Here is a 28,000-nt window from a genome sequence, read left to right on the forward strand (position 1 = left end):
GCTGGGATTCTTGAGTTTATTTACAAAAGAGAAACCAGGAAAAACAGAGCAGAAAACAAGCAAGTCGGAGCCGCCAGCTGTAATTTGCCCGGCTAGAGGCCAGCACCCAGCTGTGCATGCCGTGTTCAGCCTCTGCGGGACTGCGCCCTGTGGGCAAGGGCACCGCCTGCGAGGGTGTCAGCCTCAGCCCCGGCTCACCTTCCCGTAGGGTGCAGTGAGCCTTGGGCTGCCTGTGAGCTGGGGTGCCCAGCATGAGGGGGTGTCCCTGCGGCGTGGAAGCTTTACACAGCTCTCTCCCGCAGAGCAGGGGGCTGGAGCTGCCTCCTGCCGCGTCTTTCAGCTTTTTCTCCCCCTCTCTGATATGCCCGTCCGCTGTGCTGCTGGTGCAGCCCTGTCCATCTCCTCCTGGCCTCCGCCAGGAGCCCTGTGGCTGGAGGTTTGCTCTGTCCCCCACCCCCTGGAAAAGACCCACTTGCTCTTCACAACAGAACAACCTAGGACGCGCCCCACTGCGTGCTGCAGTTGCTAGGGCTGCGACGACGTGCAGAAGCTGTCCCTGTTAGCTGGCTCGCTTGTCTGATGACAGCACAGAGGCAATCGACGACGTGTGGCCGATGTCACTGCCGGGTGATTGTGACCTGCCCCTTGGTGGCAGAGGGCCAGCAGCCCCTCCCAAGGCCCCAGGCTATTGCGCAACCCTGCGCGGTGCTGTGCTAGCCTGCTCCCGGTTGGGCACGGTCGTCTTCTCCTGAGGTGCCCTGTGTACCCCAAGGGCGCTGACGATGTCTTGTGCCTGGGAGAGAAGGTCCAAGCACTGCTCAGAACTCGGGGAAGTAGCTGCTTACGTCCCTGACCTCATTTTATCTGAGGACTTGAGGCACGAAGCCCGTTGCGTTCAGAATTTTCATGGAGTACTGCTCTTTGCGGACGTCTCAGGTGGGTCCAAGGCTTGTGAAGGGCGGGGGTTGAGAAGAAGTCAGAGACACGAGGCATTGGGAATTTCTGGACCTTTGGGAGCCCCGGTGCCACCTCTGGTGGAGAATGCATCAGAGGAGGCCTCTTTGCTGCTGCCATCTTCCACTTTGGGGGAAGCAGAGCTCAGAGGTGGCTGACGTCAGGAGGAACAAGGGGCTCCAAAAGAGGAGAGGCCTGGAAGAGGCCGGGAGTCGGCTAGTTGAGCTCAGCAGAGGTACCCAGTGCTAGGCACTCCTCCACGGGCTGCAAGAGCGCGTGGGCCAGGGGCCCCTGCTCCAGGCTGTGTGGTGTGGGAGAAGGCACGCTGCCGGGAGCAGTGGCCAATGCGAGAGTGGTGGTTTCTCTTGGGTGGTGCAGGCTCGTTGTCACAAGCCAGGTCAGGGCACGATGTAATGCGCACGCTCTCTGAGGTGGGAGCGTGAAGCTGGCGGCCATGTAGGCACCTGCTGATTCCTCTGTGCCTGTTTGTGCCTCTTTGAGGTTTCACTGCTCTGACAGAGAAGTTTAGCCAGAGCGTCAGCCTCGAGCGGGGTGCGGACGAGCTAACGCAAACGCTCAATGACTACATGGGCGACATTGTGGAGGGTAAGTGCCGTTCTGCAGGACTGTCTGGGACGGTGCCATGAGGCTGCTCTTTGGGAGAGCAGAGAGGTGCGCTAGGCAGCCTCCTTGCACGTGCTGGGGGTTTCTGTGGGTGCTGAGGGCCACCGAGAGCAGCTGGGCTCTTGTGCTGGGGGACACTGGTGCTGAGAAACGGGTGTCTTATCTTCACTAGCTCCTTTGGGCAGTGCCCAGTACCGTAGGCACCAGTGCTGTGGTGCCTGTGAGCAGTGTAGAGGCGGGGCTGGAGCTGTGCTTTCCTGAATGGTGCCCCACCAGGCACCACTGCCCTTGTGCTGCTCGGGCGGCAGAGTGGCTCCTTTTTGGCTTGCTTGGTGAAGGTGCAGAGGTGACTCTTCTCTTGCTTTCTTTCGCCTGCAGAGCTGCTGGGCTTTGGAGGAGACATCTTGAAGTTTGCAGGTATGTCTTTCTAATTGAAACTTATCTCTGCTGCCACTGCAGAAGCGTGCTAGGGGAGAGGACAGAGTGAGCTGTGAGCTGGCAAAGCCCAGAGGGGAGGCTCTGTGGGCATGCAGGTGCTCCTGGGGAGCTGCCATCGCGGGCCCCAAGTGGGAAGCTGCAGTGGGACAGGGCTGGTGTGGAGGTGTTGGGGAGGCAGCCTGGGAGCTTGGGGGTTGAGGCAGCATGGTAGGAAGGAGGGGATGAGAGAGGCCTCTCATCTCTGCCCTGAGTGGGACCAGCTGCGGGGGTGCCCGTGTTCCTGTAGCCACACTGTGCACCTTCATCCTCTGTGGCTGCTGTTGTAGCTGGCCTGGGGGAGGGGAAGGCATCCCTGTGCCCAGAGAGCTGTAGTTGAGGAGGAGGCCTTCCGACGAGTGCCTCTTCCTCAGCACGCCTGCCGGTTCCTGCTGTCCGTGCAGGGGGGTGCAGCTCAGGGCGCGTCAGGTCTCACGAGAGCCTTCCCCCGTTCCCTTGCTTTCTGCAGGGGATGCTGTACTGGTGCTGTGGAGAGTGAGGGAAACACAGCTGAGAGACACCATCAGCCTGGTGCTGCAGTGCTGCCAGCAAATCCAGGAGAAGTACAGCGTCCGTGACACAGACGTGGGTCTGAAGCTCCGACTGAAGATAGGTACGGGGTGTGCTGGATTAGCCGTGCCGTGTGTGGCTCCATGGCCCTGTGCAGGGCCACAGGGTGCTTTTCCACCTGGGGGAGAGGTGGTGATCCCTCGTGGGGCCAGGGAAACCTTCTGCCTGGAAGGCTGTTGTGTGCTCTCAGGCAGCCGCTTACAAGCTGCCTGCACGCACCCTGAGCAGATGGCCAGCAAAGGTGCTGGTGTGCTGGGCCTCTGGGGTGCTGTGGCTGTGAAGACTTTGTCAGTGTCAGCTTCACGTGCCTCTTTCCAGGCACCCGTTTCAGGCCCCTCTGTTGGCAGGCCCCACTTTGTACCGCCTCCCCATCGACACTCCACCTGGACTCCGTAATGAAGGACGGGTGCCTCCAGCTGAAGCAGCTGAGAGGAGGAGCCTGTCTCCAGGGTTGAGCTTGAAACAGAGCCTGTGGAGAGTTGCCGCTGTGGGAGGCTGCGGAGGTGCAAGTGCTCCGCGCCTCAGTCGTGCTTGTCTCTCCCCAGGGATCTCTGCAGGGCACATGTCGCTGCTGACTGTGGGAGACCGCAAGGAGCAGCACTTCCTGATCCTTGGCAAGGCCGTGGGTGAAGTCTGGCAGGCGCAAAACCTTGCAAGTGCAAGTGATGTTATCCTGTCAGCCAGCTGCTGGGAGCTCTGTAACCAGAGCCAGGTGAAGAGCAAGAGAGTGAAAGGCCAAGGAGCTGTGAAGGTGGGCGAGATGGCCTCTAGAGCTGTTTGGGGCACCTGGAGCTGGGGGTGAGGGAGGAAGGTGTGCGAAGGCTGAGGAGATGGGCGTTGTGGGAGTTGTAGCTGTAAAGCGGAGGTGGAGAGCTGTAGCTGTTGCCCTTCCAGCCGAGGGTTAGCTGTGGATTGTGCTTGCTGGGTTTGCGGTGGGGTCAGGAGGGAGTGTCAGGGTTTGGCCCTGCTGGGGTCGTGGCGGTGTTCTGTAGACGTCGGGGTGCGTGGCTGATAGCTGCACAGCTCATGTGCTGCTGATGCCAGCGTTTGTCCCGGTGCAAATCCAGCAAGGTGGCTTTGCTACATGGGGATCTCCTCCTCTTCTCTGGGAAGCGAGGGCGGGATGGAGGGAGGGTAGGACGCGTGCCCTGGGACTCCTGGGGAGGCTGATGGCAGTGCTTCTGCTGCATGTGCCTCCAGGTTACAGGCATGCAGCGGATGTCTGTGTCGGAGCGCGAAGACCTTTTCTCCAAGTTCACACGAGCCCAGCTGAACTGCCGTTCTCCGGAAATGCCAGGTGAGTGCCCCGGCTTTGCCTTGTTCTGTGCCTGCCCAGAAAGATGGGGACTGGCTTGCGGAGGGGCCACTGGGGCCTGGCCTCTGCCCTCTCCCCCTTGCAGTTAGTTAGTGGTTGGGCTTGGGGCGCAGCTGCGCTGCAGCAGAGGCACTGGCTGCTTCCCGCTGCTTCCAGGGGACGGCTGTGGCTGAGCACCTGCAAGAGGAACACACGGGCAAAGGGCGGAGGACCTTGCTCCCCGAGTTGCAGTGCCAGCCCCTGCTTTGCAAGGCCCCCGTAGCCAGGCTCGTAGCACCCTGCTGCCAGTGACCGCGTGTATTTTCCTTGCGTAGGCGTCCTGAGGCCTGCGGTTACCTTGGCCCCTCATCGTGCTCAGGGGAAGGTGCTGAGGAAGTACATCCCAGCCAGTGTCCTGCGCAAGGTATGGCCACGAGTGCTGGGAGGTGCCTTTTGGGGGAGAGGGAGGGGAGAAGGAGATGTGTGTTGCAGAGCGGCAGTTCTCCAGACAGCAGGTAAGGCAAAGAAAATGCCCCCGTATGCAAAAACCTGGGAAAGAAGTGCTGCAGGGGCCAGAAACCTGCCGACTGTGTGCTCCTGCAGAGAGCGCCGGGGGTGAGGAGGGGTGGATTGCCCTCTGCATTTTCCACTGGTGTTGTTCTGGCCATGGCCCCGGGGTAAGAGAGAGATGCCTCCGGAGTGGTGACAGCATTGCTGAGGGTGGCCCCTTGTGTCCATCCATGCCCAGTGCCACCTTGCACCGTTGCGTGTCTGCCTCGCGCAGGCTGACGCCTGCTTTGCACTGCGAGGAGGCTTTCTGCATTCCTCTGAGAGCGCCCGCTGCTGCCGCTCTGTGCGCTCTGCCTTGGTATCTGCTGCAGGCAGGAAGCGCCCAGGGCGAGCTGGCTGGTGGAGGTGGCCCGCTGCTGTCTTCCAGATTGACGACAGACAGCCCCTGGCGTGCCTATCCGAGCTGCGGCCGGTCACCTGCCTCTTTGTGAAGCTGCAGTTTGCTGCCAAGGTCAACCTAACGCAAATCTGCAAGGCTATCCAGGACAGCAGCATGCTGATTTTGGAGATCCTCCGTCCTCACAAGGGCGAAATCAACAAAATCTCCATGTTTGATAAGGTGAGCGTGGAGGAGCAGTGCCCCCGCGCACGAGGGCGAGGGTGGTGGTGGAGAGGAGGGAAGCGGCTCTGTCTCTCGCACGGTGGGGAGAGGGTAAGCAGCTCTGCCTCGGCGTTGGGAGCGGTACCCTGGGGTGTCCTGGGGTTGCCCTGAAGCTCTGCTGCGGTCGGCGGAGGCTGGAGTCTCAGGGCGGGAAGGGTTTGGTGCAGGCGTTGCGGCAAGGTGTGCTGTCTCTGTCCTCGGCAGGGCTGCACGCTGCTGTGTGTGTTTGGCCTCCCTGGAGGAAAGCTGCCCTGCGAGAGCGTTTGCGCCCTGGAAAACGCGATTAAAATCTCCACCGCCTGCTCCGGGAGGCTGGGGAAAATCGAGTGAGTGGGGAGGCGTGCTGCCTGGGACGGCCTGGGGCGGGGGGTGCGGAGGGGTGCCAGAGCGCCTGGCTGCTCTGCACGCGCAGCCCGCTCAAGCTGGCGTGTCCGCTGCCGGGCTCTGCCGGTCCCCGAGGCCTGTGCTGCCGGGGCAGACGGCAGAGCGCGGGGACGTGGGGAAGGGGCGGCGGTGGGCAGGCAGGACTGCGCACGGGCGCTGCTGATCCCTGCTGCTCTGCCTGCGCCTCAGGGCAGTGTCCGTGGGGGTCACCAGCGGGACGGCGTTCTGCGGAGTCGTCGGCCACCGCGTCAGGCACGAGTACACAGGTACGAGGTGTCCGTCTGCGGAGCGGGTGCCCGGGCCGCGTCTCTGACAGGAAGAGGCAGAGTGTCGGGGAAGAAGCTGTGGGCCCTGGGCGCCGGGCCAGGACGAGGGCTTGGCCTGCAGCGGCGCGTCGGGACCGGCGGAGGCGGAGCGGGTCCCGCCGTATGACGGGGGACGGGCTGTGAGCCTCCTTGTTGCTCTCGCTCGTGCTCAGCAGGGTTTTGTGCTGGCCTGTGCTGCGGGGGATGCAGCCGGCAGCCTGGAAGGGTGGTGCGGGTTGCTCTCCTGAGGACGTCAACGCGTGCTCTCTCTCTGTGGCAGTCATGGGCCAGAAGGTGAACCTGGCTGCCCGGCTGATGGAGCACTACCCGGGGCTGGTGTCCTGCGATGCGGCGACCTACGCAGCGTCCCGGCTGCCCCGGTCTTACTTCAAGGAGCTGCCGAAGGCCCAGATGAAGGGGGTTGGCGATCCTGGCACTGTCTATCAGTACCTGGGGATGTCGCAGAAGCTGTGAGTGTGCTCTTTGAGCAGGCTGCCTGGGGGCGTGGAGGCACACAGGGTGCAGCTTTGGGCAAAAAGAGGAGCTGTGCAGAAAGAGGCCAAGCTGCTGCCCTCCCCAGGCCTCCCACCGCTGTGGCTGAGAAGAGGGAAAGCCATAGCACGGCCGTGCTTTTTGCCTGTTCACCTTGTTTCCATGTTGCTGTTGAGAGAGTGGGAGTGATGGCGTAGGGGTGGAGAGGGCTCTCGGGAGTCCTGCCCAGAGGGCTTGCAACTCTGCTTTCTGCCCTGTGCTTGCTTGCTGGCACACAAGTGGCAATGCAGTGACAATTGTGACCCACCCAGGGGGTATTATCTCGGCTGCTTCTGAGCAGGAAGCTCTTGGAAAGCACTTTGGTCTGTGCTGGTCCCCTGGGAAAATGTGGGTGGCCGGGCCTGTCTTCCTGCTCACTTGCTGGTGAAACTGGAGCTGTTCCTCTGGGCCAGGCTTGTAGGTTCTCTTTGGATGATGTTTTGGCCTCTGTTGCTTGCACGTTGATAGCGTGTGCTGTGCCAGTGTGGTCAGAAGCCCTTGGGCTTCTGTGTGCTGGAAGTTTTCCCTGTGCTTGTTTGGTGTTTGCACTCTCTGCTGAATGAGCGTGAACTTTGGTGGTGGGAGCGTGGGCAGGCTGCCATTATGCTCAAAAGAAGAGCGGGTAGGCAAGAGTGTGTCCTCAGCTGCACGCATGACTCTCTGTCCTCCAGCTTCTGCCTCCTTCACTGACTTTTGTTTTTCTCTCCCCCTGCTAGCGTATTTGGCCTGGATCTTATGGAGGAGAGGTCAGAGTACGGCCCCTTGCTCGGTAGGTGAATGCCTTGCTCTTGTGTATGGCCATTTCTTGCCCTTGGTAGCTGCTAGTACCAGCCTGGGAATGGAGATGCTTTTGCAAGGGATGGTGTTGCCTGCAGTGGCCATCAGGTTTGGGCTCATAGCTCGTTCGTAAGGTTGGAGTTGGGCCAGCAGTGGAGGTGGGAATCAGAGTGAGACGCCTAGTGCTTCCTGCCTTCCTGCACCGTTAGCGTGTCAGGAGCTTTCAAGAACGCAGTTGCTGCCAGGCTCAGTGCAAATATACAGTTGCTCCCAGGCTCCAGCAGGAAGGTGGGTCTGTGAGTGCCCTAAGGCAGGCCTAGCTGCAGAATTGTAGCTGTTGGGGTGGGAAGGAGCCCTGGGTGTGGGCAGGCTCGCAGGTGCAGTGGAGGGAAGTTGCAGTGGCAGCAAGAGGGGAGGCTGCCCAAGGTTGTTGGCTTTTGAGCTCGCTACAGCAGCTTGCTTTTTGTCTGCCTTCACAGGTCGTGAAAAAGAGATTGCCCTCTTTGAAAGTGCCTTGAAAGCCTATGGGACTTGTCGCGAAAGCAGCATCCTAGCGTTTGAGGGTGTGCTTGCCTCTGGAAAGAGCCATTTACTCACTGAGCTGGCATCCTTGGGCCGGGCTGCTGGCCACAGGTGAGTGTTTTGGAGCACTACCTGTGGGACACTTCCCTTGCCCATCCACTGATGTTCGTGGCATCCTCGAGCCCCTCTGCTAGTGCTGCTGGCCGTTGGCCTGCAGCATCCCTGAAAAGCCTCCTGGAGCCGCTGGTATGGAGCAGCTGCACGCTCTCCTACTAGGTCTCGCGGGAGCTGGAAGTGGCTTGTGGAGCCAGGGCTGTTGCTCTTGCAAACTTAGGCCAGGCTGCAAGGGCTGGCAAGAGCCCAAGCTGCATGCTTTTCATGCAGCTGGAGAGTAAGGAGAAGAAAGATGCTGGGGGAGGCAGGAGTGGTGTGGTGGAGCTGCCAGAGAAAGGCTGCTTGCCCTTGGGCTTTTATCCCCAAAGGCCCCTGGGGCGGCCAAGCCTTCCCGTAGTATAGGAGGCAGATGGCAAAGCTGTGGCATTCAAACACAAAGGCCCAACTTGCTCAGTCCTTGCTTCTTCAGCTGGCAAGTTGCTGTGCAGGGGGAGGTGCTGAGAGCTGTGGAGACACAGGGTGTGGTGGTGGCTCTGCCAGGGGCTTGGCAGCAATTGCCCCTCTGTGGCTTTTCCTTGTAAGATGCGGGAAAAGCTTGGCCCTCTGTGAAACACTTGGAGGTGTGTGGAAGAAGAGTCCGTCTGGGGCTGTGTGTCCAGAGCTCCCTTGTAGACAGCCCTGGATGACGTGCCTCTTCTCTGACAGTTTTGCCTTGGAAGTCTGCAGCTCTTTGCGTTGCTCTCTGAATCTCGGTCCTCTTTGCTTTTGCATGGCAGGGTAGTGGCCGTGGAACTGACAGAGCTAGACCTGAAGCAGGTCTACTCTGCCCTCCGTATGGTGCTGGCCATGGCCCTGGGCCTGCAGGCATGTCAATCGTGCAGTGCCAGACAGCTTGTGCTGCAGGCAAAGCTCCAAGGGCTGATGGCAGAGAGCAGCTACTGCCTCCTCAACGACGTCTTCCTCGTTAAGGTGAGAGCGAGGCCCTCTCTGGCCCTGGCAAAGGGCTGCTTGTGAGCTTTTGTAGTTTGGAGGCTCTGGTGGGGATTCTCTTTGCTGCCTGGAGGGAAGAGCAGGGGCATATAGCGCAGGCTTCTGTTACTGAGCACAGTGGGCAAAAGGCACTGAAGAGCAGCTTGGAGATGGGGCTGATGACCTGTGTTGTCTCCTTGCAGCTGTGTTGGGGAGAGGGCTGATGGTGAGGCCAGGAGAGGCATTTTGCTGGGTTGGTGTTGTGTGGTGGGTAGGTGTGCTGCGAGCCCTGGAAGGCTGTTTCTCTATGACTGTGCTTTTCTGGGCAGTTTCCCCTCTCGACGGCAGTTTCCCAGATGAGTGGCACTCAAAGGCAAATGGAGCTGGAGTTGGTTTTGAAGAAAGTGCTCCAGAAGGTGAGCTCTTCTCTCCCTCGGGGCTCAGAGGAAGACACCAATGCCACAGGCGGAGGCTTCAGGAGGAGAGTGGTGGGAGCTGGCGGGAGGACGATGTACCTGAGTCCTTACCCTTCAGAGCCCAAGCACCCCTGCCCATACCCCCGATACCTTTCCTCCCATAAAGTTGGTGGGCACGTGCTCGGGAAGAGCAACAAGGTTCTTCTGTCCTACTTTGCACAAGAGGCCTTAAAGTCTCAGAGAAAGTGCAAGTCAGTAAGATTCTGAATGCCTAAGTAGCTGGGGAGAGGAAAGAGGCTTCAGAGCGTTCTCTCCGTCTCTCTCTCTCCCTCTCTGTCTGGAGAGGGAGAGAAAGAGGCCAAAGTTGCTGCTATGGAAGCTACTTGAGAACCCATCAGAACTCCCCCAGAGCAAGCTGTTTGTTTCAGACTGTTGAAGAAGATGGCGTTGTATTTGTCATCGACAACGCCCACTGCATCGACTCTCCCTCCTGGAGTCTTATGTGGAGCGTGCTCAGGGATGTCTCGATCTTCATGGTGATGAGCTTCACTGCCAGTCACTGCAGAAGACAGAGGCTTTGCCAAGCTGCCGTAGACATCCTGAAGTTGCAGAAAACCAGTTGTGTTCGTCTGGGAGAGCTGAAGCCTTCTGCTGTAGTGCAGAAAGCCTGCCAGGCGCTTGGAGTTGTCAGCCTGCCCCAAGATCTAGAGACGTAAGTCACAGGCAGGGCCTGTGAGCTCTTGCTGAGGGCTTGAAGCTGTGCAGAGAGCCAAAGGGAATGAAGCCCTAGAAAAGGCAGTGCAGAGCTTCTAGGAGGGCCAGTGCCTCTAGCCAGTGGGACATACTGGCAGTCGTGAGCAGCGAGTGGGCAGCTGCCTAGGCACAGAGCATGGGAGGTGTCCAGCCTTCTGTGTTGCACTGGAAGGCAGGAAGGAAGTGGTCCTGCACGCTGGCATGGCTCAGGGGTGGCTAAGGCATTAGTCTGCATGGTGAGGCTTTGCGGGGTGATTCACCGGGGCAAAGGTTCTCACTAGTGCCGTAGAGCATCTGGGCTGTTGGGGACACGAAGGACAAGGCTTGCTTGGGGCTCTATCTGCACTGCTTTTCCCGAGGATTCCAGCAAAGGCTGTATCTTCCGGGTGACTCAGGCGCCAAAGCCCGTGGGAGTCGTGGCCCTTTCAGAAGTGAGGTGGAGCTGTGGTGAAGACATTGGTTTCTGTGCTCTGCCCGAGTGGCTCAGCACCCACCTGAAACGTGTGCGTGTGCACCTGCCTTTGCCTGTGTCAGTGAGTGCTGGATGTGCTCCTTTGCAGGTTGCTGACGCAAAGAAGCTACGGCATCCCCTATTACTGTGAGGAACTGCTGCGCTACCTTCTTGGCCACGACATGCTCTTGTTCCACCCACTGGGGAAGGATGAGAAACGAGAGGACAAGTGGGAGAGCCTCTTCAGTAAGCACCTTTGTGGCCGACTGCCTAGTTGCTGTGGTGCATTTTCCCCAGCGCATTCTTGCCCGAGGCTTCCCCTGTGAACTTGGCACTGTCAGCTCTTGCAGCCATACAGAGCGTGGTGTGGATCAGGTGTGGGTTTGTACAGGCCTTGCTGCTGGGACAGCCCAAGCCGAGGCCGGGGAGTTCTGGTGTCTTTGAGAGGAGAAGCAAGGGTGCCATGGCAGCCAATTTCAAAGGAGGAGCAGAGCCGCTGCCTGGCACTCAGATGAGTGCTGGTCTTGTCTTGAACTCATAGGAACGCAGGTGCTTCTTCTGGGCCAGTGTGCTGAGTCCTGTGGCTGGAATGTTCCTTGTGCATAGCCACAGGGCTGGATTGAGTCCGTCAGTGACACATGGTGCCAGGTGCTGTAAGGCCTGCTAGGGGTGAATGCTGAAGGGTTGAGGTTGGAGGGAGCTGAGGGATGTTGGGTGGGAGGCATTTAGAGGACCAGACAGAGGGCCTGAAGAGTTGAGTGTGTTATTGAAAACACTTGAGGGCAAGGGAAGGCAAATGGATGCCTGGAGTCCACAATGCCTGGTCTGCTGCTTCAAGGAGAGCTCCTGCTGGGGTCAGGCTCTTCTCTATATGGGTACATGGCATTGGTGCACTTTATGTTCCTGCCGCACACCGTGTTTGTTGGTCAGAAAAAAACTTCTCCATCAGCCGGTGGTCTGAGGACTCTGGCTTTTGTGAGCCCCTGCTGTCCTTCTCTGTCTTGTAGGCCAAAGCGTAGTTTGAAGCCTGCCTGAAGGGGTGGGAAAGAGCAATTTCTGTCCCTGAGCACAGCTGCTTACGAAGCTCCGTGTGCGGGGCGAGGGCAGGCAGGCGTAGAGCACCCTGACCGCAGGCTGGCGTTGGGCATGCTCTGGCTAAAGAGAGCGAGAGATTAAACACAAGACCCCGGCTAGGCACAAAGCGGGGCATGCCTTTTCTGCCTGTAGCATGCCCCACGCGGGTGGATTTTCATGGGGACGTCGGAGGTGCTGCTGTCTGACCTGTGGAAAATCCCTTCTTTGGCCCTTTGAGTCGCCGCCCAAATTCTTGGGATGCCCTGGAGAACTCTGCTCTCTAGCCGATGTAGGCGTGTTATTTAATAGGCATTGGAATGTGCGTGTATTTCCCTGGGCAGAAGGCAAAGAAGGTCACTTGCAAAGAAGTCTGACATCAAACCCAGCAGAGGCAAGGCACAGGCCTTGGGAACTTGAATGCCAAAGTGTGAAAGCCCCCAAAGGTGCTACTAAGTGAAGGCGGCAGCGGTAACATGACCTATGGATGAATGCCAACCAGCTTGCCACGGCTCTGGCAGCAGCCCTGAGTGACCCCCAATTTTGCATTTGCACTGGCAAGGTGCCTGCCTCTGGGATGACAGCAACACTGCTGCCTTCTGCCTTGAGGCATTGCTACCCCAGTCAGGAGGTCTGGAGCCTTTGACTTGGGAGAGTTTGGGGAAACTGCCTGGCAACAGCTAATGTTAGGGAAGGGCTATGAAACAAAGGTATGCAAGGGAAGTGCTTTGCTCGTCTTAGCGAGCATGTTTGGTGCAGGCCAAGTGCATCAGCCCACCTGAGGCAGGCCTTGTTCCCGCTGAGGTGGATTTTGGAGTTTGCAAGCAGGAAGTCATGACATGAATTGTCTCCCTTTGCTAATCGCTTTCTCCTGCTCCCTTGTGCCGCTCAGCTTCTGTGATGGAGGCTTCAACCACCGCAGCAGCACGGAGCTCCAGCGCGGGGAAGGACCGCAGGGTGTGCGCCATGAGGCCGGATGTGACCCTGCAGAACACTGTACTTCCCCCTACATTGAAAGGTGAGGGGCTGAGCCACGCTGCGGCAGCTGGCAGCAGTGCTGGGTGCCTTTGCCAGGGCCTGAGCTGGAGAGTGTGGGCCTCGGTGTGCTGCAGAGTTGAGCCTCTCCCCTCTGGGACTCTGCTGGGCAGGTTACTTTGGTCCCGTGGGATTGTCCACAGAGAAACCTGCATGTTGTCTGCTCTGAGTGGGGTGGGGTGGGGTGGGCAGGGGGCGGAGAAAGGAAGGTATTGGGAGCAGACTGTTCTCAGCAAGAGAAAATGCATTTCCAGGGGATATTTGTCATGGCTCCGATTGAGCTTTGAACTAGGCTTCGCACCTCATTGTTCTGTTTGTAATTTCTCCTGCTTGTGGGGCCTCAAGGCAGTGAAGCCCAACCAAAGCCATCTTGCGAATCTCTCTTTGCCTGTTGTTTTCTGGGCTAGCCCAGAAATCGCCCCATTTCTAGGGGGTGCTGGATGGGAAGCTGTGAATGAGCATGGCTGCCCTCGAGCCGAGCCCTGGCCGAATGCAGGTGGCAGAAATGTCCCCCGTGCCCAAGTGTTCTTCTTGAAGGAGCTGCTTTGTCCAAGAAGGGGAAAGTCTCGTGTGACCAAGGGAAATGCGGGGTTGTGGGGAGCTCTGAGCTGGCCTCGGTGGTGCAGGAAAAGCTCTCTGTCTGTGTGCCCTGTGGACATAAATAGAGCGCAGAGCTGGCAAGCTGCATCCCCGGACATATGCATGTGCTGGATGCTCATCCGTGGTGGGGGAGCGTTCGTCTGAGCATCTCTGCTTTCCCGCATCCTTGCTTCCTGTGAGTCAAGCAGGAGCAGAGGCATCTTGAAGACACGTGCCCTGGGTTGCAGTTGTCCAAGGGGCTGGGTCCCTAGGGAAGAATCTACCCTCTCGAGTGTTGCAGCTAATGCAGGCTGTGATGGTGGGGAGTGGGCAAGGGAGAGACGTGTGGCTTGCTTTTGGCAGGGATTGCGCTGGCTGAGCTGGACAGCATGAAGCCCTCGGAGCAGATGGTTCTGAAGTGTGCAGCCATCCTAGGGCCGCTGTTTAGCACGGAGCTGCTGTTCCACATCCTTCCCGGGTGGAGCAGGGCCAAGCTGAACAAGGCGCTGAATGCCCTGGTGAGATGCAACATCCTCAAGTGGCTGAATGCTGCCAAGGGGGCAGAAGAGAGCAGTGTTCCCACCGAGGGGTCAGGCACCTCTCTGGAGGAGGAGAGTGGTAAGAGGTGGTAAGGGGAGCCTGGGAGCACTGTTAAAAGCTCTGACAAGTCCATTTCCGAGGAGCCTGTGCTTTGTGCTTTGTGCTGGAGGGCAATATTGCAGTGAGGTGTTGCGAGTCCCTCCGCTGCCCTGCCTGCAAGCGCAGCTCATAGCCCATGTAGGAGAGGGAGTACGAAAGCGCTGACCTGCTGACCCCGCCTCCCGCTGTGTGCAGATGAGGGATTTAGTGTGTGTTGATCTTTATTGTCCCCTCGCGCCGGGGGAGCGTAGGACGCTGGGAGTGTCTTGCAGAGTGGGCAGAGAGAGCTGGCTGTGTCTTGCTTCTGCGGCTGGCAGCATCCCCAGCTGCCGCCTGAGCGCAGCTGCACAGCCTGTTGGCAGGGAGAGCAGCCCGGCAGCCTGTTGCGCTGGCTGTGCTAGTGTGAGGAAGGCAAGGTGGGCCCTTCTGCTGTCTGGCCCGGAGGCTCTGAGTGCAGGAGCGCTGGTTTCCTGCCAAGGGCCTATGCCAAGGCCTGTCTTTCATGGTGCAGCTATGGCATGCGTGAGCTCTGGCCCCAGCTCTGGCCCCAGCTCTGGCTGATGGGAAGCCCCGTTGCCTTTCAGATGCCCAGAAGTCATCCGTGGAGGAGAGCAAGGAGAGGGCGAGGCTGGAGTCTGGCATGCTGGCCTTTTGCGCCCCGCTGCTGCAGGAGGCTGCCTACGAGCTATGGCCGAAGGGACAGAGGGTGGCCCTGCACCACAAGTGTGCGGCCTTCCTGGAGAGGCACGCGCACAAGTGCCAGTGCTGCGGGGGAGGCGACTTTGTTGCCTTCCACCGCTTGGCCCTCGGCAGCACGCAGGAGGCCGAGAGCGGAGAAGAGCATGGCAGCGACTGCTCCTGGCGCAACTGGGAGGCCTCCCTGGCGACCAGCGAGGAGATGAAGTTGGACGAGCTCCCCGCCTCTACGGGTATGCCGTGTGCCCTGCTCTGGAGCCTGGGTCCTGCCCACTCCTACCGCACACTTGTTTCACACAAGCGTGGGGATGCTTCCAGTGCAAGGCGGATAATGTTGTAGGACTAGTTCATTTCTCCACTGAGCACAGCTCCACAATGAGAGCGATGATGTGTCCACAGCGTAGCGCCTTTCTCCCCTTGCGTGTCCACCTGCATTTTCCCAGAATTACGGGAGGGCAGCCCATCCCCCGGCAGAGGTGCACGCGTGGCTCAGCAGGCTGAGGTGTATTAGCTAGTGTGTCTAGTACACTTGGTGAAGCTAGGTTAAATCTGGAGTTGAGCCCCACAGTGAAGGCAGATGTCAGGGAAGGAGCTGGAGAGGGAGCTGCCGCCAGGGCCTTTGGCTCTGCTCTTCCTCCCTTGGTGCTACAGAATGGCAAGAAGCAGCTCTACGGCATGTGCAGTGAGGAGGTGTTTAATGGCATGCTTTCTTTGCAGATGCTTCAAGTGGTGTACTGAAAGAGAAGAGCTGCTTGGAGGAGATTTTTCAGTGAGGAGCCAAGGTTTTGAAGATGATTTTGGGGGGCAGTGGGGTGAGGGTGTGCAGAGGAGATAAGCGGAGTTCCCCGCTTGGGCTGCCCGTTGTGAGTCTAGCATTGGCGAGATCAGGCCTGTGAGAGGCAGCTGGGTTGAGATGGGCATGGGGATGCGTATCTTTGGGGAAGCCAGTGGGATCCCAGTGCTGATGGTGGTTTGGAGTGGAGCAGCCCTGGCTTTCTAGCTGTTAGAGAGCAGTGTTGCAAGCTGTGCAGGGGCAAAGCAGCCCCTGGAGGCAGGGTGGCTTGTGGAAGGGGACAGAAATGCCAGCTGGTCTCTCTGCCTGCCTAAAAGAGCAGTGCTCCTCCAGAGCAGGGACAGCAAAGGCGCCAACAGGACCGGTGCTCCTGCCGCTTTGTTACAGCTATGGCCAACGGAATGGCTTGCCATTGCTGAAAAGGGGAGCTGTTGCTTCTCGTGCCGGTTCTGCCCTGCCTGAGTCCACTGTGCCTGTGCTCTGGGGCCCCAGGGCTCCTCTGAGTGCCCAGCATATACTGGTCAATGTGCCCGCAGTGTCAGGGAACAAATCTTGCCAAAGCGTGCTGTGTGAGTGAGTTGTCCTGGCTTTGCTTGCCGTGCGGGGAGAGCCAAAGGTCTTGAGGGAGGAGGGAAGGCGAGAGCGGAAGGGAGGAAGGAGCACAGGGGGAAGTCATAGCAATGATGGGGGGCTGCAGCCTGCACTGGAGTCAGTGGTGTCAGTTGTAAGCTGGGAGGGCCCAGGGAACTCTGGGTGCAGGTCACTGTTGTGTGGGGTAGAAAGAAGGACTGAGCGAGCTCCCTCAGCACGCCTGGGAAGGCTGTGCAGCCCACGGCTCCCGTGCGGTGCCTTCGTGTGTGTGGCCTCGTGCTGTGCTAGAATGTGTCTTTAACGTAGGCTGAAGGAGCAGTGTTGGTGACGCTGGTGTGTGCTTTGGTGTCTTCTTTCTCCGTGATCTTGTCTCCAGAGCGGCAAAGCAGTTTCTGGCTAAGACCGAATGGATGCCCAAGGTGCCCAGCAAGACCCAGTGGACGCAGGGTGTGGAGTGTTCCTGCAGCTGCAAGGCCATTGTGGACTTGGTGCTTGTGCCCTTGGCTCAGCACTACATGGCAGTGGGCAATGACGCCAGGGCCTTTTATTATCTGCTGGAGGGTGCGGCTGCCTACTTGCACGTCTCCGACAACTACCTGGTGAGTTGCCGTGCTTGCCAGAGCCCACTGCCCATGGAGTCCTCTCAAGTGCCTTGCCCTGAGCAAGCCAGTTTTCCCACTGCAATAGGGCCTGCCTGGGGGCCTGCCTTTGTGGGGACTCAGGGACGAATTGGTGGGAGGGAGACCCAGCATTTGCCTCCTGTTTGCCTCTCCTGTGGCAAGAGAGACAGGGCTGTGAAGCAGCCCCTTGGTGCAAGGTGCACCTCCCAGGTGGTGGTGCAAAGGAGTGTTTGTGCGCGTGGTGTGAGAGGCAGCGTGACTGTGCTTGGGTGGGCATCACCAGGGGCAGGTGCAGGCCTCCTCAGCAAGATGCTGGAGGCACCTGGGAGTGCTGGGGCTGGGGACAGGCTTGGCAGCGATGCTCAGCTGCTCTCTGTGTGCTTGTTCAAAGGCCTTCCGGAACCTGAAGAAGGCAGAAGTGCTGAGGACCTTGGTGGCTAAGAAGGGAAACGCGCTTGCTTGCTTTGAAGAAGCCACTTTGCTGAGCCTCAAAGGAGAGGTAAGGTGACAGGGTGGTTTTGGTGGGCTCCCCCGGTGGGTGGAGTTGAATGCTTTCCTGTGGGGTAGGGTGCGGTGGGGCAGGCTCTCCCTGGCCCACCTAACTGCGACTGCTCTCAGCCTGCTTTCCTGGGGCCCCTTTGCCCCCTGGCCAAAACCAGCTGAGGTCCTGGCCTTGATTCCACCAGAGACACGCAATTGGTTATGTTCTGAATCGGAGCCCTTTGGGAGCCTTCCCAGTATCCTTGTTCTTAGCGTTCCCAGTAGCTGGGAGGCTCAGGATTCCCAGCTGTGCCTGGGGCTGCTTGATGCACTGGGGATGAGCTTTGTGCCAAACGGGACAGCCTTCAAAGCCCTTTTGCTGTGCAGGTCTGCTACCATATGGGACAAACGGAGCTGGCGAAGACAATGATCAGGAAGGCATTGAGCCTTCTGAAGAGGAAATTCCCCACGACCTCCACTGGTGCCGCCTTGCAGCTTGTGCTGGAAAAGTCAGAGCATGCCTCCCACAAGAAGAACAGAGACTCCTCCGTTCCTCAGGAGGCAGGGTAAGACGCAGAAGGGAAAGCAAAGGCTCTTCTAGGCAGAGGGAAAGCTGCTGAGGGAGCTGGAGGCTAGTGGGTGGAGCAGCTGTGGGTTGTATTGGGCAGCTATTGGGGTGTTGGCATGGGAGATGGTGTTGGTGAGAGCAAGGAGGTGTTAGTGGGGAGCCGAGTCTGGGGAGGGGAAGGGAGTGTGCTGGCAGGAGCAGGAGGTGGGCCTGTCGGCGTAAGCGGAGGTGAGCTGTGAGAGGGAGGAAGCTCAGAGGCTGTAGCCAGGCGCAGGCCTCCCGTGCAAGGCCCCTTTTCCTCCCGGTGGCCAGCTTTGCTTGGCCTGCCTAGGCTGTAGTGCCAAGACACCATCTTTAGCAGTCACGCTTCCTGGGTGGTACTCCTTGGTTCTGCCGCTTGTATCGCTGTGGCCGTGCCTGCGTCAGCTGCCCTTCTGCAAGGAGGTGCAGCCGTCTCCTCCATCCCCCTGCTTCCCCCGCCCCGTGGGACTCGGCACAGTGCGCCTAGTGGCTGTGGCCCAGCAGTTTCCCTTGTGTGGCAGGAGGCAGAGGCTCCCCTGGCTGTTCCGGCAAAGCCACTGCCTGTCCTTACTGCGGCAGCTCTTCAGCCTGGAGAGCGCCGCCGGCAGTCGGAGGCTCTCCCGCCTGGCAGCACTCATGAAGGTGAACACGGCCGAGGAGTCCGAGGATGCGAGTCACGTGAGTGCCTTCTCTCTGCAGCAGCAGACCCGTCCCTGACACGGCTCCTTTTCCCTGGCCTGGCAAGAGTACCAGCAGGGCCTGCCCCCGGCAAGAAGAGCCCAAAGATGGACGTGTGCCTGCCCTTTTCTGGATGAACTTCCAGAGGGTGTGGGTTGCTGCTGCTTTTGGTAGTCCCTCGCATTGGATTTGTTTCCTAATTGTGAGCATGGAGGTGGTTCTGGCTGTAAGGCAGCACCACTGTGTGTATTCTGTAGTTTCCTCGTGGCTCTTGATAATGCTGGTGTGCAAGGCCGGGGGCCCCTGTCTTGGCACAGCTGCAGTCAGCAGTGGCAGTAGGAAGAAGAGTTGGTCGTATGGGTGCGCGCTGTGAGAGTGGAAGAGAGAAGCTGGCAGTTGGGTTGTGGCCTGTCCCCTCCAGGCCAGGGAATTGCCCTGGAGAGACAGAGTCGTGTGCATTGTCGTGTTTGGACCCTTCTAGGTCCTCTTGTCCTACCTGGAATATGCGCTGTGCTGCCAGAACCTGGGCTGCCGGGAAGAGTGGCTGCAATACGGGCGGGCGGCCATGCAGCTTAGCGCTGAGGTGCAGCTCTTTGGAGGAGGGGTATTAAACACGGCCAGCTTTGCCCAGGCCCTGTCCCATCTGACCCTCAGCCTGGGAAATCTGCCTCTGTCCGTCGACGTAGGTAGGTACTGCCCCCACCGCCTGCAAGAAGGCATCTCTGCCGAGAGAGCCGGTGCAAGTCTGCTTGTTCTCTTCCCAGGCTATCGTGCTGAGAGGCTCTGCATGGAGCTGCAGAAGCCTGACCTGGGCTGCGTGGTTCTCAGGACCCTCTTCACGGCACTCTTTCTGCAGATGAGGTAATCACAGTACTGGAGAGAGTTGGGGTTGCGCAGTGTCAGGGGTCAGGGACCTTTGGGTGAGAACAGGCCTGATGGAGAAAGTGGGACGGAGTTGGGAGGAAGAGCAAAGAAGGGAAAACGAGGGAGAGAGAGGTGCTGGGAAGGGGAGTGGGAAGTGTCTGGAGGTGCTGCCTGGGCTCCCAGCCCGTGGAGAGGCTCCCTGGAGGCTCGTTGTGTTCCTCCCCAGGTACCCGGAATGTGAGGCAGTGCTGCGCAGGCTAGAGGAGCAGGTGTCTGGAGCAGATGAGATCGTTGGGCAGGCATGCTTCTTCTGCTTCTGCTTAGACCTCTTGCTTGATGCTGGTAAGTGCTCAGTGAGGAGGGCCCCCGAGAGCCTGTTTGCTGGGCAGGCAAGGCTGCCCCCCTGGAGCTGTGGGCCAGAGCTGGGGGCTTTGTGCAAGGTATAAACAGGCAGAGCCCTCCCAGCACAAGCAGAAGTGCACCGTCAGTACAAGACTTCCAGAGACTAGAGTAGACAACACAAGAGTTCTGCCAGGTTTCCCTGTCCTCTGGAAACACGGAAACAGTTGTGCTGGCCAAAGCAGTTTTTCTCCTGAGAGAACGATGACCCCAGAGCCTCCAGCAATCCTTATATTTCCTCCACAGAGCTTTCCGCTGTGCGTGTTTCTCTCTTCGCTTGCATCCTCGTTAATTTTTTTTGCTTTTGCATTTCTAACATGGGAGCCAAGAGTAATTTGACAGTGCTTTTAGTTATGCTCTTTCCTAGCTGTGTTTTGAGATTGCCCCTTCTGAAAGCTCTTCTCCGCCTCACTCTGCTCTGGCTCCCCAGGAAGCAGGGCCAGCAGTGCTGGCATGTGCCTGAGCAGGAGGCACCTAAGAGCCTGTGCTCTGGGGTCGCTGTCATTGCTGCTCAGTGGCAGCGTGCCTTTGTGCAGTGCTAGAAAGCTGCAGATTTCTCAAGGGCAAGACGTGGTGTCAGGGGAGTTGGGAGTTCTCTTGTTTCCTTCCTGATGCTCTCTGCCCTTGCGTTCAAGGGCAGTTCCGTGCACTTGAGCAGCCCTGAGGAGCTAGGGTAGAAGTGCAGCCCTTGCCTGCTTCCTGTGAGGTTTGTTGCTCTGTGAGTGCTTTGCCTGCCAAGAACTTTGCCAGCTGCGCTGGAGCTTTCTGCTGCTCTGAATGCCTGAGGCACGGTGAGGCCAGGGAGGGAGGTGCTGCTTCGCTGCTTCTCTGAGAGACATTTGTATTGCAGGGTGGCAGTATAAGTCCTTTGAAGAGTGCAGGAGGTTCGTGGAGCAGAACGAAGCCAACTGCCTTCTCCAGGCGCAGAGCAGCATCCTGCTTGGACTGTATTCGTCCCTGGCTCTTTGGTAAGTTGGAGACTTGCTTTGAGTGGGGAGAGGCCCAGGCAGTGGTTGTGGCCGGGAAAGGGGGAGCTCTTCGTTCATCACATGCCCCCATCCCATGTCCACCAAGGCGGCTGCTTCTGGAGCACGGTGGTGAAAGGGGCCGGGGGGCCATGCAGGATGAGCAAGGTGGCAAGGAGCCCCAGGTTGTGCTGCTGTGGAGCCCTGCCAGGGAAGGATGCCTTGGCGGCATTCAGCCACAGCCTTCCTTTTCCCCTTGAATGTTGGGGGGGACTGGTGTGGCTCTCTCTCAGTGCAGGAAAGCGATGCAGGCTGAATGCTGCCTAAGTGCAAGAGCTTGGCTCGGGGAGGGCATGAGGGCCTGGAGCAACGCTGTGTTTGTGGGAGAAGGCAGCCATTGTCCCAGTCTCCTGCCTAGCATGGCTTGTGTCTCCTGCGTGCCTGCAAGGGACTGGGTTCCAGTCCTTGCAGTTTCCCTGTGGTCTCGCTCATCACTGTGGGGGAGTGCTGAGTGCCGCTTGCTCGCAAACAGACCCGCATGTGCACATGTTTATAAGCAGGTCAAGCAAACTGGAGGGAAGGGGAGCGGAGAGGACCCTGTTGGGAGGGACAGCAGTAGATTCCTGCTCAGCTGTGATGTAGCAGGGAGACGAGAACACCAAGTTCACGCGGGAGAGAAGGAATTGAGCTACTGCTGCCTGATTACAATACAGTGCTCTCAGTGATGCTTATCAGGAGCAGCTACAACACGCCGCAGTTCAGCCCCCCATCACGCCCCCAGTAGCTTCCTTGTCCTAGAGGATGCATTGCCTCTAGAAGCCAGGTTGGGGCTGGAGCCTATAGCCGAGGAGACCTTTTGATTACTTGCTCATCTCTACAAAATGTGCCTGAGTGTGTGTTTGTATGTGTTTCCTTTTTTCCTCTGGACAATGTAGGTTTGCAAGGCTCGGGCAGTGGGACAACTTCCAGAAGCCCTTTGAAAAGGCCAAGAGGCTGCTGAAGAGCACTGGCGCCTGCCTTGTGGCCAGCCAAGCGTGCAGCCGGCTCCTGGAGTGCCATAGCCTCGTGCTGAAAAAGGACATGGAGCACAGCTCGTGGAGGGCCCGTGAGAGCTGCTGCAGGGCTCTAAGGGTGAGGGATGCGGAGGAAGGGGAGGGGCATGCTGCAAGTGCCCTCTGGGGAAAGCTGTGTTGCTAGCAGCTGTGGGTTGACCTGTGCAGGTAGAAGCAGCCACGACAGGATGGAGTCAGGGTAGTGCCAGAGGGTAGCGGCTTAGGGAGCAACGTGGCTAAAGACTCCTGTAACAGAGGTGTCAGCACGAGGGGGCCGAGAAGGCAGTCAGGTGAAGGCAGTCTTCCTGGGCGTGTGAGAACTCCCTTGTGGGACTGTTTGGCCCAAACAGAAGAGGAGAAGAGCCTTGCTCAGCCATGAGCTAGTGAGCCCTGCTGAACTGGCTGCTCCATAGGAGGTGTTAGGGCTCAGGAGAGATCTGTGTGGTACCTCAGCCTTGCTAGCTGTGCACTCCTCCTTTCTTTGTGGCTGGTTTTCCTCTTTGGGGGTTTGGCGCCCTTCTCTGTGCCAAGCCATCGCTGGGCTCTCTGACTTGTCCTGATGTACCTCTCTGTTGTTTTCTCGGCAGCTTGCCGAAGAGGTTTTCTCTCGGTGCTCCACAAGCCCCGTCTTCTACCCCAGAGTCTACCACCTGAAAGCCTACATTTTCCTGATGCTGGGGAATGAAGAGCAGAGCCTGCTGTGCCTCAACCAGGGCCTCCAAGCCTGTGAAGACTATGGCAACCTGCTGGAGAAGACTTGGCTGGAGATGAGCACTGTAAGTTGCTCACCTGTGCCTTTGAGTTGCTTCCTGGGCAGAAGTTGAGCCTGCTGTAGCAGAAGGTGGGCCGCACTGTACTATGGCAGGTAGCCCCAGAGAGAGCCCCCCGAGAGCTTCAGGGGCATGTGCTCAAAGTCCTGTGTGAGCTGGTAGGTGCTCTTAGCCCTGCTCAAGAGGAAGGTAGAGACAGCTGTGATCCCTCTCTGCCAAGTGGGGCTGGACTGGTACGTGAGGAAGCAGTATGCCCTGCAGCTGCTCCTTTGCAGCATCTCTGCTTGGCAGAGCGGTGGTGAAGTGGAATCTTTCCCTGCTCCTTAAGGCAGCTCTGGGAGGCCAGGGTCAACGTGTGCTGCGTCTGAATTGGCCTTGCCTCTCCTTCTGCTCGCTGAGGGGTTTTGGCAGCATGGCTCATTGGCTGATGGATGGAACAAGCTGCTGAGAGAGGCCTTAGTTGCCTTCCCAGGCAGAAGTCATGGCTCTGGAGGTCACGTGCTCTTCTCAGCTCTCACTGTGCCTTTTTTCCCCCCTTCCTTTAGGAGTGCTGGTTCACTGGAAAAGGCCCCCCGGGAGATTTGTGGCTGAAGACAGCCCCACATTTTCCCCACCTGAACCAAGCAAAGCCAGAGGTCTGTAGCTCCAGGTACCTGCTGAAGCTGCCAGCACTGCAAAGGGAGGATTCTTCTCCAGGAATTAAATTCTGACACTGCTAGTCCAAGCACTTCTTCCTTTCCTTCTTCCTTTAACATACTCAGCATCATTCTTCGGCCCCCTGCTTGTATTCTGCCTCGTTCTCTCCTTTCCCACAACAATGTTTGCACAACCTGAGTCAAACTGAACCAACACCTACACAATTACTAAGGTCAATACTCAAAACAAAAACCAAAAAACAAAACAGTCTGAGCATTCTGAAGAGCTTAGCATTTAGGCTTCCATCAAGTGAGGAATATGATAAATAAGGCACAAAGCGCTCCAGAGAAGATAAAGCTCTGGGGGGTTGGTTAATTCCTATAGTTCTATAGTAGTTCCCAAGCAGTATCCGTTCTCCTGGGTAGAGGTAATGCATCGGGCCATTTCAGGCCTGTCTCTGCCCAGCTCTTTGCCAGTTTGGTTCTCCCGTTGGAGTTTCTTCTTGCTGCAGCCCCACGGGATTGGGGGTGGTAGGCACAATGCAACTTGTGTTCTCTCTGCAGGTTTTATGCACAAGGGGATGTCTAGGGTTGTACCTTTGTGATGAGTTAGTAGAGCAAAATGCATGTCCTTGGTGGAACTCATGTCCTGCAGCAGGTGTTTCCTAAGAAGACACAGATGTTAGGTCCTTGACAGAGAGAACATTTTAAAATAAAGACATAGTTTACAGCAACCAAAGTAGGGAAGTTGGTAAGAGTATTATGTACTCGTGTCCCTGACTAATGAAATGGTAGGTATTGTTATTTTTTTTAAAAAAGTAACATTCTCTGGATAAAGGCATCCTGTATAAACTCCTTGTAAGGGCCCTCCCTTAATTGGGGAGTACCTTGCTGCCGCAGTAGTCCATGATTAATAAAGAAATATAAGTGAAGCATCCCACATACATGATTGCAGACCCATTAGAAGCCAAAGGACAAATTTCCTGTTCCCAGCCAGCTGAATTAAGATGCCCCATCCGTCACGGGGGGAATCGCGATGCGGGTATCCACTTCTCACTGGGTGGAATCTTGGGGGAAGTCCCACTGCCCAGAGCAGGGTCCACACCTTGGGGGGTGGCATTAATCTTTCATCGTTCGCACTGTTGTTCTCCCCAGAAGTCACAGCTTAAACCAATTGCAAGCTCAATCATCTGTTGATCCAGTCAGGATTCAGTATTGCCTACGACTGCCTTTGTGTGGGTGGCCACACTCCTCCTCATGCAGCCCCTAGTCCTTTCGCCTTATTCACAATGAATGTGCCCCACTGGCTCATGTAGCATTTCTCATGATATCAAAGCCCTTCTCCTCAGGGACCCTTTTCAACCAGTAAGGTCCCAACCTGCCCTGAAGCATGGAGTTATCCCTCCCAGGTGCAGGACCTCTCCCTTCTCCTTGCTAAAGTTCAGGAGGTTTCTGTTGGTCAAATCCCGAAGTTTCTCAATGTCCTCCAGCCTGAAGCCCTCCTGTGCCAGTTGTTAATGTGGCTTGCTTTGACTTTTGGTGTCTCTAAGAAGAGAATAGCAAGTGGAATAGCACAACACCATAAGTAATAAAAGGAGGTTCTAGCTTAATGGAATTCCTGCCTGAAATAGGATTTACCAGGGCAATCATCTCAGAAATACCAAGTGAGGGTATAATGCAAGCAAAACCAGGGCCAATGGGCAAAAGAATAAACATAGATGGGATGTTTATATAGGAAGGTATTGTCTTTTGTCCTCCTGGCATGGACCATGACAAAGAGCCCAACTTCATCTTCTTCGGGGCCTCCTCATAGGTATTGGAAAGCTGCTATTAGGTCCCTCCAAAGCCATCTCTTCTCCATACTGCACAAAGCCTGTTCGCTCTCAAAGCTAGTGCTCCAGCTCTGTGACCATCTTGGAGGCCCTCTGCTGAACTTGCTCCCAGTTATCAACATCTTTCTTGTACTGGGGAGCCCCAAACTGGATGCAATAGTGTACCTTTGGTGTAAGGTGTGGGTAGTAAAGTTGGTGATCACTTCTATCAGTCTCCTACTTCTGCTCTTACTCACACAGCCCAGCCCACTGTTGGCCTTCTATGCTGCCTGAGCACACGGATGTCTCATGTTTTATTTTCTGCCCACCAAGATCCTCAGGTCCTTTTCAGCAAAGCTGCTCCATGGCAACCCAGTTCTGGGCCTGTATCACTGCAGTATGTTATTCTCTCCCAGGTGCAGGAACCTGGCATTTCTCTGTTTTGTATTTCATAAGATTCCTGACAGCCCATTACTCCTGCCTGTCCAGAGCCCTCTCAATGGCAACCCTCAAGCATAAAACTGGTGCCCCTCACCCACTCTGGTATCATCTACAAACATAATGAATGTTACCTCTGCCAGGTCATTCACCAAAGTGTTAAACAGGACAGGTCCCAGGAGAGAGCCTGTGCTGCACCATTTCTCTTCTGGCCCCCCAGAAGAGAACTACTCTGTTCACCACATCCCTCTGAGCCCAATCATCCAACCAGTTTTTAGCCTTCTGGGTGTTTACGCATGCAGTCTTTAATGTCCAAGCTTCATGGACCCAGACGTGATCACAGAGGACTTGTTCCACGACACACTCCCAATGCAAGCAAAACTGAACAGCCTGTAGTTCCTCAGGTTGTACTTTTCATCTTTTTTGAAGTTGAATGCAACATTTCCCTTTCCTCTGTCATTGGAACTTCTCCCAGTCTCCACAGTCTTCCAAAGACAATGCAGAGTGACCTTCTGAGATAGTGATCAGCTCTCAGGATCCTCGGCTGAGCCAATGCAACTCCATACATTTGCATGGGTTGAGTTCTCCCAAGTAAATTCCAATTCAGTGCTCATGCCCTGCTGATTGTTTTTTTTACCTTGGAAGTCCTGACTTTAGGGGAGTGGCCTGGGAGTCCTTGTTCGAGACTGAAGCAAAGGCACTGAGTTCTGCAGAGCTATCTGCCCCTGCTGTTACTGAAGTAACAGTAGTTCATCTGCATGGCCTTGGCACCCTTGGCAAGTGTTAGTCCTAGAGGTGCTTTAGCTTTCCTAACTGCTTCTCGACATCCCTTGGCAATATTGCTAAATTCCTCCTTTGCAGCCTCTCCGTGCTTCCCATGTCCTCCTGCTGCTCAGTCGTGAGTTGCCTGTTTAGCCACCCTGTCTCCTAAAACATCTATTTGTATTCCTGGGTATCAGTATGGGCCACTCGTGAGCTTGGAGGATGCTATCCTTACAGACCTGTCAGTTTTCCTGAGCTCTCCTGCCCTTCAGAGCTGCCTCCCATGGTAGCCCTCTAGCAGGCCCCCCTAGTAGGCCCAAGTATGATTTTCTGACATCCTCAGCTTCATAGTGAGTGGAGGTCTTGCAGTAGTAGGCAGCAGGTGTCATTTCAGCTGACCAAGGAGATTCTCCTCCTGGTTCCCAGCTGATGCTCTAGAAGAATGTGGGTCTCATAGCTGCACCATCAGAGCAAGTAGACAATTGCACATGTCTTGGACCACCTCTGTCACTTTAAATGTGCAAAGGGGTTGTGATGGTGCTCAGACAGTGTAACCATGCACAGCACTCTTAAATATAAACTGTTAACCGGGTCTGAGGCTGGGATTGGATCGAGGTACACCCCTACTCCTCCAAGGGGGAGTTTTGGAGGGATCCATCCTGAGCCTTGTAACTCAACAGCAGGGCCTCCTTAACACTCTTATCTGACCCTGTCCTCCTCCAGGCAGTAAATAATCAAGTAAACCTTGCCATCAACCCTCATTAAATCACTGTCTTATTTACAGTTGGACTTTGTTAAATCACAATTTTACCATAATATTTTGTTGCTTCTCTCTTACAAGTCTTACAAGTGAAATGCTTCTCCCTCTCTCTCTCTTCCCTGCCCTCCCTCCCACCTCCCCGGAGTTCATCCTTCTGTAGTCCTCTGCACCCATCCACAACAGGTGTGTGTGTGTGTGTGTAGAGCTGATTCCCTCTTTCCATCTCCACAGACTGTAGTGGGAGCTTAGACAAGAAGCTCCCATGGAGACAAGCATTTTAGTGCACACTACAACTTGGGCACAGAGAGCTGCATGTCCTATGAGTTTGTGAAGTGCACAGAAGGGAACTGAATCCACTCCATCCCCGGGGCTTCTCAGTGGCATTAGATGTATTGACTAACTCCTCTAAATCAGCCCCTGAATCACAAGTAAACGAACTCCCTTCTTGTCCTTTTACAGGCATTCTGTCTTCTTGTGAGATGGGAGCAGGGCCTTCCAGAGAGAGACCTTTCCACCTCTCTTGGAAAACTGTCCTATGATGATACAAACTGTGTTGCTGGAGTCAGTATCTCTCCAGGGTTCAGAGAGAGACCACTGGTGACTGATTACTTTAATCTGCTTCAGTGGACATTTCCCACAGGTGACTCTGCTGCCTTTCAGGAACTGCCAGCTCTGGAGCACCGGGAACATCTCAAGGGTGCACAGGGGACAGAGAAAGTCATGTCTTCAGCTGATTTTCTACTCGTGAGCTGGGCCTGTCTCCTGAGACTTCTGGAATCCATGGCAACCCGGCAGGTGCTGCGGAGAGACAACTCTGTGCAGAAGCAGCTTATCTTAAAAGAGAAGCAAGACTCAGGGCGTTGCCTGCAGGTGCCAGGAAGAGAAGAGTGATTCAGAAGCTAAAGATAATTGGAAATTAGAGGATGGCTGAGAGCTCCCTGCAGGGAGAAATCTTCACAGCCGTTGACACAGTAAGTCTCTGGCTGCAGGGCAACATTGCTGCCGTGGTTCGTGGAGAGTTCTGCAGCTGGCACCTTCCACAGCTGAAAGGGTCTGTCAGGACACCTCTCTCAGCCTCTCCTCTTTGGGGGAGGTGGTGCTGTAGAACAGAGATTCTCTGGCACACATTCAGAGGGACAAGGCTTCACAGCTACTTCCTTCCACAGCTGGTGCACAAGTGTGAAGCCTAGGGCTGTAATTCAGGGCAGTGTCCTTGCACCGCTGGGTGCTGTGTGCCTGGTGCAGTGGCTCTGCTGCCTGCGACAGTCAGCACTCAGCCTGCTTGAGAATCTCCCCACAGTGCTGTGGGGTGAAGCACTTGGTGGAAGGAACTATTTCCAGCAGGGCAGGTTCATTATCCCATTGAGAGGATGCTGCAGGGATCAAGGCTGCTCTCAGCTTCAGCTCACCTCCAGGACATTTCCAAGGGTCCTTTTCAAGAGGGCAGTCCTGGCAGGGCTTACC

The 28,000-nt window shown here is 56.8% G+C and overlaps 1 protein-coding gene across 1 annotated transcript in view; it reads left to right on the top strand.

Annotated features, from left to right (window-relative positions):
• Nucleotides 1-28,000, top strand: part of LOC134154515 (adenylate cyclase type 10-like) — a 37,756-nt gene that overhangs the window by 7,242 nt on the left and 2,514 nt on the right. Inside the window, exons 4-34 of the mRNA XM_062601188.1 lie at nt 773-936; nt 1,456-1,560; nt 1,957-1,995; nt 2,522-2,665; nt 3,168-3,373; nt 3,823-3,919; nt 4,252-4,340; nt 4,854-5,045; nt 5,292-5,413; nt 5,661-5,737; nt 6,057-6,246; nt 7,024-7,076; nt 7,564-7,717; nt 8,497-8,689; nt 9,019-9,105; nt 9,534-9,817; nt 10,419-10,555; nt 12,273-12,398; nt 13,358-13,612; nt 14,218-14,562; nt 15,047-15,098; nt 16,090-16,312; nt 16,725-16,832; nt 17,201-17,379; nt 17,924-18,080; nt 18,562-18,766; nt 18,845-18,941; nt 19,171-19,286; nt 20,194-20,311; nt 21,244-21,439; nt 21,948-22,136. Of these exons, the coding sequence (XP_062457172.1) occupies nt 773-936; nt 1,456-1,560; nt 1,957-1,995; nt 2,522-2,665; nt 3,168-3,373; nt 3,823-3,919; nt 4,252-4,340; nt 4,854-5,045; nt 5,292-5,413; nt 5,661-5,737; nt 6,057-6,246; nt 7,024-7,076; nt 7,564-7,717; nt 8,497-8,689; nt 9,019-9,105; nt 9,534-9,817; nt 10,419-10,555; nt 12,273-12,398; nt 13,358-13,612; nt 14,218-14,562; nt 15,047-15,098; nt 16,090-16,312; nt 16,725-16,832; nt 17,201-17,379; nt 17,924-18,080; nt 18,562-18,766; nt 18,845-18,941; nt 19,171-19,286; nt 20,194-20,311; nt 21,244-21,439; nt 21,948-22,136 (4,699 nt within the window). The remainder of the gene's footprint in view (nt 1-772; nt 937-1,455; nt 1,561-1,956; nt 1,996-2,521; nt 2,666-3,167; nt 3,374-3,822; nt 3,920-4,251; nt 4,341-4,853; nt 5,046-5,291; nt 5,414-5,660; nt 5,738-6,056; nt 6,247-7,023; nt 7,077-7,563; nt 7,718-8,496; nt 8,690-9,018; nt 9,106-9,533; nt 9,818-10,418; nt 10,556-12,272; nt 12,399-13,357; nt 13,613-14,217; nt 14,563-15,046; nt 15,099-16,089; nt 16,313-16,724; nt 16,833-17,200; nt 17,380-17,923; nt 18,081-18,561; nt 18,767-18,844; nt 18,942-19,170; nt 19,287-20,193; nt 20,312-21,243; nt 21,440-21,947; nt 22,137-28,000) is intronic.

The sequence above is a fragment of the Rhea pennata genome, unplaced genomic scaffold (genome assembly GCF_028389875.1).
Source record: "Rhea pennata isolate bPtePen1 unplaced genomic scaffold, bPtePen1.pri scaffold_32, whole genome shotgun sequence".
NCBI classification, from domain to species: Eukaryota; Metazoa; Chordata; class Aves; order Rheiformes; family Rheidae; genus Rhea; species Rhea pennata.